This window comes from Pristis pectinata, chromosome 11, assembly GCF_009764475.1.
Source record: "Pristis pectinata isolate sPriPec2 chromosome 11, sPriPec2.1.pri, whole genome shotgun sequence".
In the NCBI taxonomy this organism is placed as follows: domain Eukaryota; kingdom Metazoa; phylum Chordata; class Chondrichthyes; order Rhinopristiformes; family Pristidae; genus Pristis; species Pristis pectinata.
In genome coordinates, this window is record NC_067415.1 from 84774820 (window position 1) to 84789808 (window position 14989).

A 14989-nucleotide genomic window follows, 5' to 3' on the forward strand; every position below is an offset into this window, starting at 1 on the left:
ATAAGAAAAAAACAATTCCTATAAGCGGAGAGAGAGAGGAAACGAGTTCTGATGTTCATTGGAACAAACATATGTTTTGAATTGAATAATGTTATGAGAGCTCCTTGGTGTCTATGGGTGTCCATAAGTCGGGCGTTTGTAACCCAAGGATGACCTGTATCTGCTTTTAGCAAACATCTATGTCTTTAAAAAAACTCAATGTTACCTTATACTACAGGGAGGTCACAATCGCACAATTTATTACCCTTGAAACAAAATAAGGAGAGTGGCTTAACCACGTGGTCTTCAGCTCAGACCTTCCTTGGTGAGAACATGTGTCAAGGACACGGTCTCGGTTGAGGGGTTCTTCCAGAGGGCACTACCTGCTTCTCTATCCTTGACAGGCTTCACTTGTTGCTGCACCTCCTGGACTCACTCCATCCACCACCTAATCACCAGGTCGCAGCTTGCACCTCAACCTCCAGGTAGCTGTCTAACAGTTTCTTTTCCCATTGAGTGCACAGTTTGCTTTGAAATCTAACCAGCAGGGTCTAAGTGAGAGGGTAATATTCCCAAAGCAGCTTTGTGGGTAACCTGGTGCCAAAGCTGTCACCATCTACAAGTTTCAGATGACACCATCATAGCGGGCCGAATCTCAAATAATGATGAGTCAGAGTACAGGAAGGAGATAGAGAGCCTAGTGTCATGACAACAACCTTTCCCTCAATGTCAGCAAAACAAAAGAGCTGGTCATCGACTTCAGGAAGTGGGGCGGTGTACATGCTCCTGTCTACATCAACAGTGCTGAGGTCGAGAGGGTTAAAAGCTTCAAGTTCCTAGGAGTGAACACCACCAACAGCCTGTCCTGGTCCAACCATGTTGATGCCTTGGCCAAGTAGGCTCACCAGCGCCTCTACTTCCTCAGGAGGATAACGAAATTCAGCATGTCCCCTTTAACCCTCACTAATTTTTATCAATGCACCATAGAAAGCATCCTAACCAGACGGCTTGATACGGCAACAGCTCTTCCCAAGAGCATAGATTACTGCAGAAAGTTATGGACACAGCTCAACACATCATGGAAACCAGCCTCCCATCCATGGTCTACACTTCTCATTGCGTCAGTAAACCCCACCCACCCTGGACATTCTAGCTTCTCCCCTCTATTGGGCAGAAGATACAAAAGCCTGAAAGCACGTACCACCAGGCTCAAGGGCAGCTTCTATCCCGCTGTTATAAGACCATTGAACAATTCCCTAGTATGATAATATGGACTCTTGACCTCACAATCTACCTCGTCATGGCCTTGCACCTTATTGTCTACCTGCACTGCAGTTTCTCTGCAGCTGTAACACTTTATTCTGCATTCTGTTATTGCTTTTCCCTCGTACTACCTCAATGTGATGAAATGATCTGTATGGATGGCATGCAAAACAAAGTTTTTCACTGTACCTTAGTACATGTGACAATAATAAACCAACTTGCCAATCTTCATTCATTTCCGTGAAGGTATGTCCACTTGAAGTTTCAAACAACGTTCAGAGTTGACAGGAGCCAGAAAATTTGTCAACTGAACGTGAAAGCTGAAGGAGGAGATTCATACTCAAACCTGTCCATTACACCATGGATGGAACACTAATCAACTCCATCAAGTCACCCTGGTCCCCAACCCTCAACCTCATCAACCATCAAGAGTAGATCGATCTTGGTTTTGGCCCTCAGAAGATGAGAAGTGGAGGTTAGATTTCCAGATCACCACTGCTCTGTGTGTGAGAAAGAGTTCCAAGTGTTGACACTACTCCCAAACACTAGTTCCTGCTCCCTGGTTCTGACTCCTATGACCAGAGGAAAATGTTCTCTCTCAAAACCCAAATAAACACTTTGTTCAATTAAATACTTCAGATACATCCCTGCTTCCCCTTAATTTTTGACACTCAGGGGAGTACTCCCTAATCTCTGGAGTTTAGCAACACAGTGACCACTTTGGTCACTTTGCACTAACATGGACTTTTTTTGTTGTAATTGTGTTCTTTCTTGTAAAATAAGTGTTTAATTTATGTTTTTGTTGTGAATGCTGCTTCTATGATGCTATGTGCCTGTGATGCTGCTGCAGGTAAGTTTTTCATTGCATCTGTGCAAACGTGGACTTGAGCGTATGACAATAAACTCAACATTGACTTTGACTCTGGGGGATTAACCCTCAGAGTTTAAGCACTTTAGTGCTGAACTATCAGCCACCTCATGCTCTTGCTTTGAGCAGGGGCCAGAGGGTCCTAACAGTGCCATTCCCACCAATTCCATTTGTCAAAGTGTGAAAGAAATTGGGGAAACTGTTGCAGGTTATTCCAGTGATTTCTTTTTTCTCTGAAAACTGGAGTTATTGGGAACTCTGTTAATGAACAAAGATCTTGGTCCATTCACAGGGAATCTGATTTCAACATAGAGTCATACAACACAGAAACAGGCCCTTCGGCTCAACTGGTCCATGCTGAACAAGATGCCCATCCAAGCATGTCTCATTTACCCGCGTTTGGCCCATATCCCTCTAAACCTTTCCTATCCATGTACCTCTCCAACTGTCTTTTAAATGTTGTTAATGTACCTGCCTCAACCACTTCCTCTGGCAGCTCATTCCACATATATATCACCTTCTGTGTGAAAAAGTTGTCCATCAAGTTCCTGTTAAATCTCCCCCCCCCCCCCTTAAACCCATGCCTTCTAGTTCTTGATTCCCCAACCCTGGGAAAGATACTGGGTGCATTCACCCTATCTATGCCCCTCATGATTTTATACACCTCTATAAAGGGGATTGAAAACTACATGTACTTGTGCATATGACAATAAACTTGACCTAGAAGGACAGGAGCAGCAGATACAGGGAGTCTCCACTGGCTCCCCGCCATGTCTTACAGAAACTGGAGGTACAAAGGGACTTGGGAGTCCTAGTGCAGGATTCCCTAAAGGTTAGCTTGCAGGTTGAGTGGGTGGTAAGGAAGGCAAATGCAATGTTAGCATTCACTTCAAGAGGACTGGAATATAAAAGCAAGGATGCAATGCTGAGGCTTTATAAGGTGTTGGTCAGACCACATATGGAGTATTGTGAGCAGTTTTGGGTGGACCCGTTTCTAAGGAAAGATGTGCTGGTGTTGGAGACAGTCCATTGGAGGTTTATGAGAATGATCCTGAGTATGAAAGGGTTAATGTATGAGGAGCATTTGAGGGGGGGATCTCATTGAAACTTACCAAATATTGAAAGGCCTGGATAGAATGGACGTGGAGAGGATGTTTCCAGTAGTGGGAGAGTCTAGGACCAGAGGGCATAGCCTCAGAATAGAAGGACATCCCTTTTAGAACAGAGATGAGGAGGAATTTCTTCAGCCAGCGGGTGGTGAATCTGTGGAATTCATTGCCACAGACTCTGTGGAGGCCAAGTCATTGGGTATATTTAAAGCGGAGGTTGATATGTTCTTGATTAGTGAGGGCGTCAAAGTTTATGGGGAGAGAGCAGGAGAATGGGGTTGAGAGGGGAAAATAAATCAGCCATGATCGAATGGTGGAGCAGACTCGATGGACTGAATGGCCTAGTTCTGCTCCTATGTCTTATGATCATACATTGCTGGTCGTTCATTGTCACTGGGTCTAAATCCAGAAGCTGCCTCCCCAGCAGCACAGAGGGAGGACTCTCTCCCCACGGACTGCAGCGGTTGAAGAAGGCAGCTCACCACCACGTTCTCCCAGGTAGCTACAGGTTGGGTGATAAACGCTGAACTTATCAGCAAGGGTGAAAAAGAGGCTGCCCTCACAACATGGACAACGTACAAAAGTAACTTGGGGACAATATAAAACAGAGACACAAGAGACTGCAGATGCTGGAATCTGGAGCAAAAAAAAGCAATCTGCTGGAGGAACTCAACGGGTCAGGCAGCGTCTGTGGAAGGAAAGAGACAGTTGGTGTAGAGGGGGGGAGAGCCAGTCTAAAGAGGTGAGGGAGAAAGGTATGGTAAACGAGAGGTGGATCTGGTGAGGGGGAGTGGTTGATGGGCAGGTGAAGTCAGGTTGGGGAGGGAAGGGTGGAGATAGTGACAGAGGCTGGGAGGTGACAGGTGGAGGCGACAGAGGGCTGCAGGTGGTGGGATCTGATAGGAGAGGAAGGTGGAACACGGAACCAGAGAAGGGAGGTGGGGAGGGCAGATGGGAACGGTGGGGGGAGGGGATAGAGGGCTCAGTGGATGGAGTGTGTGGGTGATAGGCAGATGGGCCGAGGTGGGAGAGGGGAAAACTTGGGTAACCGGAGGATGGAGGTTTGGAAAGATGGACGTGTGTGAGAGGAACTGGGTCGATCAGGAGGAGAGAGAAAGGGACAGAGCGGGAGCAGGTTACCTGAAGTTGGAGAACTCAACGTTCATGCCATCGGGTTGTAGACTGCCCAGGGGGAATAGGAGGTGCTGTTCCTTCAGTTTGCATTTGGCCTCATCCTGGGCAGTGCAGGAGGCCAAGGACCGACTGGGCGGTGTGGGAAGGGGGGAGGGGAGCTAAAATGGCTGGCAGTCAGGAGCTCAAGATGGCCGTTGCGGACAGAGTGCAAGTGCTCAGCAAAGTAGTCGCCTAGTCTATGCTTGGTCTCTCCGATGTAGAGGAGGTCACATCGAGAGCACCAAACGCAGCGGAAGGGGTTAGAGACGACTATAAGTCAAACAAATACAACTTAAAATTCAGAAATTTAAGTACACATAAATACACATCACCTTTAATATCCGCTTTTATACCTTCTTCAACATGCATTTCACTTTAAGCACATTCCCTACACAATCCTCCTTGAAGCAGTCAGACTATTTTGGAGAGAGTCTCCTGATCATGGCACATGAACTGAGTTACCTTGGTGAGCACTGTTAGACACCAGCAGGATCCACATAAAGGTCAGATCCAGTGTGTTGAAGCACCTTTAAGATGCAGAGTGGAAGGGCTTTCAATTTCTTATTGCTTTGACTGAATTTGCACTAATGTACAGAATTAACAAGAACAAATACGTCCTTGAAGTATTGCAATATCTCAGTAAAAAATATCAGAATTATAAGCATATCAGACATACAGTGGACACCAGTGGGCAGATCTGAGCATCAAGTTATGAGGAGATGTATTATGAAAATGATGAACATTTCAGTTTCAAATGTGTTTACTTGGGCCTTTCCCAGCTTTGGGGAATAATACTGAAGCTCTGGCTAGTATAGACTATGAAGAAAATATTCATTGTAGGGACTTCTAAGGAACCAAAATCACATTTGAATCTCTTACTGAGGCAAGTAGACTGCAAGTCCAAGCCATGGGTCTAGTCCGTGCAGATTGGTTAAATTGAACAGAAATGTTCCTGTTTGCCACATTTAGAATTCTGACTGAGCTGTTGGATTAAATGTATTCATGGCGCTGATTGATCCCTCATCTTCTTTCCTTTTGCATCGTTCCTTTTCCTCAAATTCAGCCTCCACTTCCATTGGGTCCACGTAAGTGTAGAACTTGGCCATGATGCCGAATATCACACAAACGGTCATCAAGAGAGCAGCAAACAAAATATACTCAGCCCACTGAAAAGAAGAAAAAGAAATTAGCAATGCAACCAATCCGGTTTTATCCCAGGAATACCAAAAAGACCCAGACCAAACATATGTTGAACCATTGCAATCTCTGACAAACCTAACAGACTTTAGTGGAGTTTTTGGAGGAAGTAACTACTGGGGTATACAAGGGGAAACAAGTGGGTGTAGTATATCAGAATTTCTGAAGGCATTTTGTAAGGGATCACATAAAAGGTTAAAATAAAGGCCAATAACGTTGGGTTTTGTGTATTGTTACGGAAAGAGGGTCAGCTGGGAGTGATTTGTGGGGAAGAAGGGCATATTGTGGGAAATAATGGAGGTTTGTTGCTACCATCCATTCACTGTGTTATACAGTTCTGGCAACATTGTACGTTTTAATCATTGGGGGTAATAGGATTTCCCTTAGCTGAGCAAAGAATTGATTTTCTACGTGTCTGTCTGGCGGCAGATAACATGCCTGTACGGAGAGGATGTAAAAACACCTCAAGGGTTGTGCGGAGTGAAGTGGAGGATTGTGAGCAGCTAAGTGTGGGCAGGATCGCTTAGTTTCACATTAGCCCTGTGCCCACTGACGTACAGGCTAAACAAAGCCTCCGTTTTAAAATTCTCATCTTGGTTTTCCAATCCCTCCATGGTTCCAGACCTTACTTTCCTCTGGAACATCCCCGGGCCCTATAGGTCCCCAGTATCTCACTGGTTCCTCCAATCCTGACCTTGTGATCATCCCTGAATGTGATCGATGTTCGTGTGATCAGCAGCAATTCCCTCCCTAAACCTCTCCACCTCCTTACCACTCTCCTTAAAATCCACCCCCGACTAAGCCTGGAGTCATCTCCCTGTAACCTGTTTAACATTACTCTTGAGAACAGCTGAGTGGAGATTTGTTACTTAGGCTGGACAAACTTGGGTTGTTTTCTCTGGAGCGTCAGAAGCTGAGGGAGACCTAATAGAAGTTTATAAAATTATGGGAGGCATAGATGGGGTAGATGGCCAGTCTTTTTGTCAGGGTAGTGATTATAATATTCATATGGGAAGCATTTTGGCACATTAGTCCTTCATTTCCGAGTGTTGCCCCTGTCTCTTTGACATGTGTTTCATACATTTAAGGTGAAAGAGGGAAAGTTTAAAGGAGGTGTGTGGGGCAACTTTTTTTTACATATACAGAGTGGTGGGTGCCTGGAATGTGCGCCAGGGGTGGTGGCGGAAGCAGATACGACAGTGGCATTTAAGAGGCCTTCAGATAGACTCATGAATATGCAGGGAATGGAAGGATATGGATCATGTACAGACATAAGAGATGTTCTATGTTCTAAAAGGCACTATATAAATGGACATTATTTTTGTTACTATGCAGTAGAATTTAAGAAGTTCTGTGGACATGATACATTTTCTTTCTTGAAGTAAACTATTGAAAATATGCCCCAACATCGATCTAAGGTCTCTCATCTTTTCTTAGACTTTCTCTTAGGTTTAGTTGACCCTCTCTGTTTCTCCCATTCTAAATGAGCAGGAGCAGTATTGTTTATAGCAGTGTGGAGGTCTCATGGATCTGCCCCAACCATGTCTCTCAATCCAACCTTGTAGAAGATGCATCAACTGCACTAGTGCGGGGGACTGACCTTTCAGCCATGGTGCCAGCTCCTGAGTAATAATTGCAAGTTCATCCCAATATTCTTACACAGCAGTAAGTATTCCTGCTCTGACCAGGGTGTGTGGGGAAGGCAAAAGATGAACGTCCACTGTAGCTCAGTGATTCCCATGAGTAGGAGGATCCTGAGTTCAAAGTCTGGGACTCTCTGGAGGTGCCAGCTGAGATCTCAGTGGCATGAAGTCTTTTCAATCCATCTATGTTGAGTTCTCCCCAAGTCCTGGGGGCAATGCTTATCATCAGTCAGCTTCAATAAATCTCCTTAAGCCTTTCTACTTGTGGGAACTTGCTGTTTTCAAATTCCTACTTTACAGGAGTGGCCACACTTCAAGAAATACTTCATGGAGTCTTAGCCAGACACAGCACAGAAACGGCCCATTGAGTCTGTGCCGACCATCAACCACACATTTACACTGATCCCATTTTATTCTCCCCACATTCCCATCAACTCCCCCTAGATTCTACCCCTCACCCACACACTGGGGGCAATTTACAGCAGTCCATTAACCAACTAACCTGCACGTCTTTGGGATGTGGGAGGAAACTGGAGCTTCCAGGGGAAACCCACACGGTCACAGGGAGAACGTGCAAACTCCACACGGACAGCACCGGAGGTCAAGATTGAGCCCGGGTCTCTGGTGCTGTGAGGAAGCGGCTCTACTTAGCCGTGCTACGTCTGTACATCATTGGCTGTAAGGTGCCTTGGGATCCTGAGAGCCCCAATAGAAATGCAAGGCTTTGCTTTTGCTTCCATTTCCAGTTGTCCCAGTGTTACCTCGGAGACCCCCATCAACAACCCTAATGTCGTGTTCAGCATTTCCACAGAATTAGTTAGTTATTAACAGAGGGCTGTTATGAAATTGAAGGATCCCATTTAGCTCAAGTAGAACAATCCCATCAAACCCCATTACTTTGCACTTTCACCAGATTCCTGGAAATAATTTTCCTTCAAGTGCTCGTCCAGTCCCCTTTGAAAACCCCCCTGTATCAGCTGCCTAAAATTTACTATCTGTGTCACCTGGTCCTTGGAACTAATGGGAACAGTTTCACTCTCTTCTAAACCAGTCAGGATCTCATCCACCTTTATCAATTGTCCTCTCAATCTCCTTTGCTCCAAAGAAAACAACCCTAGATTCTCCCGTCTGAAATCCCTCACCTCCGGGCAGGCACAGTAGTGTAGCGGTTAGCATAAAGCTATTACAGCGCCAGCAACCCGAGTTCAGTTCCGGCCGCTGTCTGTAAGGAGTTTGTATGTTCTCCCCGTGTATGTGTGGGTTTCCTCCGGGTGCTCCGGTTTCCTCCCACATTCCAAAGACGTACAGGTTAGGAAGTTGTGGGCATGCAATGTTCACGCCAGAAGTGCGGCGACACTTGCGGGCTGCCCCCAGAACACTCTACGCAAAAGATGCATTTCACTGTGTGTTTCGATGTACATGCGACTAATAAAGAAATCTTATCGTATCTTGTCTCAATCCCACATACCTGTTCCTGAATAGTCGAAGCCTCTGCTACTATCAGCACAATAATGTTACCGAACGCGTTGGTCAGGAGCCAGCCAGCCTGGAGCACTGACTTCATGTTGGGAGGTGCCTGGGGAAAAACGGTAAGGAATTAGTTGGGACAACTCTTGTGTCCTGTGGCCAGAGGCACAGTGCAAAAGCCAACTCTTGTTGTTAATAATGGCATTAAAAATGGAGAGAACAATTATTACAGTAGCATAAAGAGCAGAACAATTTTTAGGGCAGCACAGTGGCGCAGGTAATAAAGCCGCTGCCTCACAGCGCCAGAGACCCGGGTTCGATCCTGACCGATGCTGCCTATGTGGAGTTCGCACGTTCTCCCTGTGACTGTGCGGGTTTCCCCAGGGTGCTCCGGTTTCCTCCCATGTCCAAAAGCTGTGCAGGTTGGTGGGTTAGTTGGCTGCTGTAAATTGCCCTTAGTGTGTGGTAGAATCTGGGGGGGGAGTGGATGAGAAAGCAGGGAGAATAAAAATAGGGTTAATGTAGCATTGGTGTAAATGGGTGATTGATGATCAGTGCACACTCAGTGGGCCGGAACTATAACACTATATTCTGCATTCTGTTATTGCTTTGCCCTTTGTACTACCTCGATGTACCGATGTTTTGAAATGATCAGTGTGGATGGCATGCAAAACTAAGTTTTCCACTGCATCTTGGTACATGTGACAAGAATAAACCAATTATTATCCCTCCTCCAGCTTTCTCGAAGGACAACATCTGCCTCAGGTATGTCTCCAGATACCTCCACCTCCGCAGGTGTTCTGCATTAGTGGGTCAGCGGGTAGAGCCGCTACCTCATGGTTCCAGTGACCCAGGTTCAATCCTGACTTCCAGTGGTGTCTGTGTGGAGTTTGCACGTCCTCCCCGTGCCCAACTGCTCCAGTCTCCTCCCACATCCCAAAGGCATGTGGGTTTGGCGGGTTAATCGACCGCTCTAAGTTATTCCTGGTACAAGTGGGTGGCTCGAATGTCAGGGGGAAGTTAATGGGCATGTGAGAGAGGATGGGTTACAGGGAAATAAGTGGGGAAATGTGATCGATGGGATAGTTCTGACAGCCAGCATAGACCTGACGTCCCCAATGGCTTCCTTCTTTGTTGTAAAGAAATGTGAGGAAAGATGAGAAATTATGGAATTGATCTTTGGAAGCTGACTGTTCAGGAATTATCAATGTTTGGTACGACATTTGACAACCAATAGCCTGGATAAAGTATCAAATGGTGGTCTGGTGTCAGCAGCAGCAAAGGAAGGACCAAACATTTCTCACTCTGTGTGTCACAGACCTTGGACACTGAACATTAGGTTCACTGGAAATTCCACACAGCTATCATAAGCATTGTTACTCACCTGGGAGTAGGAGAACTCCAGACCAGTGACAGAGAAGACCACCTCTCCAGTTGTAATGAGAAGGTATTGAGGAATTTGCAACGCCATGTGAACACTGTTTGATTTAATGTCTTCGATGTAATTTAGTGTAAAATCCTTGTTCGAGGAACACTAAACAATAAAAACATATAATGTCATGACCAATAATATCGCACAGGCCAGAAACTCTGTTCCCTTTCATTCCCATCCAGGTTCCCTGTCTGACCCTTCATGAACTTCAGCTCATCCCAGACTCTGCCTACACCCGAACCGACGAGTCCAATTCAACCCTCCCCCTGAGCTTGCCATCCTACACTGGGTCCCATTCACACAATGCTTCAGTTGTATTCCCCATCTTGGCTCCATACCCTACTCCAGCCCCATGATCCTTCAAGATCTCTGCACCTCTTCTGAACCTCTTGACCATCCCTGATTTAATCGCTCCACCCCTAGCAGCAGTGCTTTCAGCTGTCTGAGCCCCGAGCTCAGGAATTCCCTCTCTGAACCACTCCCCCTCTCTCTCCTCCTTTGAGATGTTCCTTAAACCCACCAGTTTGGCCAGACTGTTGCTGTAATCTCCCCTGTAACAGTGTTACAGTTTGTAGATAACATCACTGTGAAATATTTTTCAATGCTTTAATAATTTAAAGATGCCACGTAAATAGAAATTACTGCCATTTTACCCATACCCCGCTATGAAATGCTATAGGTATTCAACAGAGACACAGGAGGCCGCAGATGCAGGAACCTGGAGCAACCCACAAGATGCTGGATGAACTCAGCGGGTCAGGCAGCATCTGAGGAGGGAAATGGACAGTCAACGTTTTGGGTCAACTGCCCCTTTCCCTCCAGGGATGCTGCCTGACCCACTGAGTTCCTCCAGGTACCTGACAGACATAGGGGGAAGAGGAGGATTTGAGAAGGGAAGAGTTTTTGTCACCCTGCTATAGGAAGGATGTCATTAATCTGGAGATGGAAAGAAGATTTGCAAGGATGTTACTGGAACTGCAGGGCTTGGGTAAGGAGAGGCTGGGAATTTCTTTTTCCCCAGAGTGTGGGAGGCTGAGGAGTAACCTTATAGAGGTTTATAAAATCATGAAGGGCAGAGATAAGATGAATAACCAAAGTCTTTTACCCAGGGAAGGGGAGTCCATAACTAGAGGGCAAAGGTTTAAAGTGAGAAAGGAAAGATTTAAAAGGGACCTTAGGGGCAACTCTTGTCACACAGATATGGAACAGGCTGCCTGAGGAAACAGTAGAGGCAGGTACAATTATGATGTTTAAATGGCATTTGGACAGGTAGATGGATAGGAAAGGTTTAGAGGGATATGGGCCAAATGCAGGCAAGTGGGACTGGCTCAGGTAGGCAACTTGGCCAGCATGGATGAGTTGGGCCGAAGGGCCTGTTTCCGTGCTGTATCACTCTGTTACTCTAACACAGATGGAGTGGGTGGCTTTTTTGGGGAGTAATAGCTTAAAGAACAAAATTCAAAGACTTTTCAGACAAACAGAGATCTCTTGGAATACAAACCGTTTCATTAATGATGATTGTGAATGAGCTCCCATAACCAAAATCTTTTGATAGCTGTTTGCATTCTATTCCATTGTTGTTAAACGTGATTTTTTTCCTGAGGCAGAGAGGTAAGTAGGTTAGAACAAGGAGAGGAGTATCTCACAGTCGATGTTACTTGGGCACCGCGGTCCCTCATTGCTCCTCACTCTCTCTTTGGCTTCCTGTGCTGCTGGAGGATGATTAAATGCACCAACAATGGCGCAGCTGGTACAGCTGCTGCCTCAGGTCACCAGTGACCCGGCTTCAATCCTGACCTCGGGTGCTGTCTGTGACCGTGTGGGATTCCCCCCGGGGGGGGGGGGGGGTGCGCTCCGGCTTCCCCCCACATCCTGAAGATGTGCAGGTTAACTGGCTGCTGTAAATTGCCCCTTGTCTGTGGGTGAGGGGTAGGTTCTGGGGGAAGTTGATGGGGACGTGGGGAGAGTCGATTACAGGGAGTGCGAATGGGATTACTCTATTAGTCAGCATTGACTCAATGAGGCAAAATGGCCTCTTATCTTGTAAAGAAATACGAGATAACATGAAATAACTCAGATACCCTCTGCTCCCAGGTTGAAGATATGTGCCTGGAATTCCTTCAATGTGCTTCCGCATTGTCGTCTGCCAGACTTCCTCGTGTGGCCTTGTAGGGATTTGCCATTGACAGTGGCCTAACCCTCCAGTTGGCCTCTGTTCCTGCAGTCATGACCTGATCTGCTTGCAGTCCCCATACACATTAAAGGTTTGTGCAAGGGATTGCAATCATACTTCCCCTGGCCAGCTGCCTCCGTGCATTGTGTACCTTATGCACAATGGACTGGAATTCCCAGAAGTGGGATTGGTTTTCCAAGAAGACAATGCAAAGTGATTAAAAACATTGTGTCTTGCAATAGAACACACCCATCATCTCAATACTAACCTGCACTCTCCACAAACCTGCTAACTCCATCCCATCATTACACAGTGTTTGATCCTCTATGTTGGTTCAGAAGGCTGTGGGTTCAACCACAATCCAGAGACTCCAGCACACAAATCTAGGCTGATATAGCACACAATACCAAGGTGGGTGTTGCACACTTTGACGTGCCGTCTCTCGGATGAGCCATTAAGCTAATGCCCCGTTTGCTCTCCCAAGACAATCTGGGGAAACTTCCCTGATGTCCTGCTTTAGGTTAAAGGGAAGCCACTTTCACTGACGTTGTGAGAACTTTTACTGACAAAGACAGTCACTTACGTTCCTTTGGTGAAGAGTGTATAGTTAGAGGCAGTTAGTCTGGTCAGATTTCCAATATTGACACCATTCACTGCGATGTTTTCAACACTGGACAATGTGGTGACAAATCTGGAGAGAAGCCAAAGTTAATTATTTCAAAGAAATGGTCAGATGTGGAGAAAAAAATGAAAGACTGTTACAAATTCTGGGTGTAATTACTGATGCAGATAAGCAAAAAAATAGGCGCAAGAGTCATTATTTTCGTATACATCCAGAAAACATCCCGAAACTCTTCACTTGGAATGTTATCAGACAAAATCTGATGGTCAGTCACTTCAAAATAGGTGGGGAAGTCTTGGACAATGCATTAAGTTTGAAAGAAGGGTAGAGAGAGGAGAGGTTCAGGGAGGGAGATCCAGAGCTCAAGGACTGGGCAGCTGGAGACATGGTGGAGAGATTAAATCAGGGATCTTTGAGGTCAGGGTTAGAGGGGGCCATCGTGGTCTCGGAGCTGCATGAAAGGAGGTTACAGAGTTGGGAGAGGTGAGCCCATGGAGGATTTCAGCACAAAAAGTGAGAGAATTTTAAATGCAAGGTGGTGATGCCAGATCAGGAGCTGGTGTAGTTCAGCGATGATGGGCGTACTGAGTGAAGGGATCTTGGTGCAAGTTAGGATGCAGGAGGTGGGGTTTCAGATGAGCTCAAGTCTACGGAGAACGGAAGTACAGGATTTCATCCTACCTGATGGCATTTTTTCCTTCTTCTGGTTTGCTGTTAATATCATCCAACTGTCAGAAAAAAAGGTGTAGATTTTTGCATTAACTTCGGAGTATATTGTAGTTATAGAGTCACATTGTTCCATAGTTTATGTTCACTCAGTGATAATGGATCACAACTGTGACCTCCTTCCTCATCTGATCCAGTGCCATCCCACAGCACAAACACCACAAAGTGCCGATCTGTATTGTCCTTGCAATCCCCACCAACGGTCTGCAGCTCAGACCTGCTGAAGGAGAGATGCATCATCATGAACCCACTCTCTGGCTGTGGCAAGACAGTGTTTGCATCCATTGTCTTCCTGTGGCTTGGGATGTAGGATGGTCTAGAACTCACTGTCTGTGCAGATGAACATAAAAATTGGGAGCAGGAGTAGGCCATTTAGCCCTTGTCCGCTCAGCGTAAGATCGTGGCTGGAATGATTATAACCCCAGCTCTACATTTCCATCTCCCTGCTTGACAAGTGTCTACCTCCGCCTTACGAATGTTCAAAGACCTACCAGCTTTAGAACATAGAACAGTACAACACAGGAACAGGCCCTTTGGCTCACGATGTTGTGCTGAACTAATTAAACTAGTAATTAAATGTCTAACTATGAATAACTACTTGCCTTCAATCATTCGGTTCTTGAACCAACCGGCACAACCGTAATCACTGCAGTTTACCAACACTATGACCACTTTGATCACTTTGCACTAAAACGGACCTTGCTTTTTTTTTCTAACTGTTATCGTTCTGGTAAAAATTGTGTATAATTTATGTATAATTTTTGTTTTTCTTGTGAATGCTACTTATCTGATGCTATGTGCCTGTGATGCTGCTGCGATAAGTTTTACATTGCACCTGTGTGCACACATGTATTTGTGCTTATGACAATAAACTCAACTTGAACTAAGCTAACCCCTTCTGCCTACACAATGCCCATCTCCCTCCATTCTCTGTATATTCATATGCCTATCTAAGAGCCTCTTAAATGCCTCTTTCGTATTTGCCTCCACTACAACCCCTGGCAGCACATTCCAGGCACCCACCACTCTCAGTGTAAAAAACTTGCCCCACATTTCTCCTTTGAACTTTCCACCTCTCACCTTAAAAGCAGGCTCTCTGGCATCAGACATTTCGACCCTGGGAAAGAGATACCAGCTGCCTACTCTATCTACGCCTCTCATAGTCTTATAAACTTCTATTGGGTCTCCCCTCAGCCTCTGCTACTCCAGAAAAAGAGGAAGAGTTTGAGGAAGAGTTCCAACAACTCACCACCCTCTGAGAGGAAAGGTTCCCCTCCTCTCTCTCAATCGGATGATCCCCTTATTTTTAAACAGTGACTCTTGGTTGAAGATTCTCC

General features: G+C 45.9%; 1 protein-coding gene across 1 annotated transcript in view; it reads right to left on the reverse strand.

Moving 5' to 3' along the window:
• Window positions 1-4721: 4721 nt before the first annotated feature.
• Window positions 4722-14989, reverse strand: part of LOC127575760 (solute carrier family 15 member 1-like) — a 39872-nt gene continuing 29604 nt past the window's right edge. Inside the window, exons 18-23 of the mRNA XM_052025813.1 lie at window positions 13608-13654; window positions 12888-12995; window positions 11633-11729; window positions 10084-10233; window positions 8701-8808; window positions 4722-5558 (exon numbers count right to left, since the gene is read on the reverse strand). Coding sequence (XP_051881773.1) covers window positions 5358-5558; window positions 8701-8808; window positions 10084-10233; window positions 11633-11729; window positions 12888-12995; window positions 13608-13654 — 711 coding nt within the window. The 3' untranslated portion in view covers window positions 4722-5357. The remainder of the gene's footprint in view (window positions 5559-8700; window positions 8809-10083; window positions 10234-11632; window positions 11730-12887; window positions 12996-13607; window positions 13655-14989) is intronic.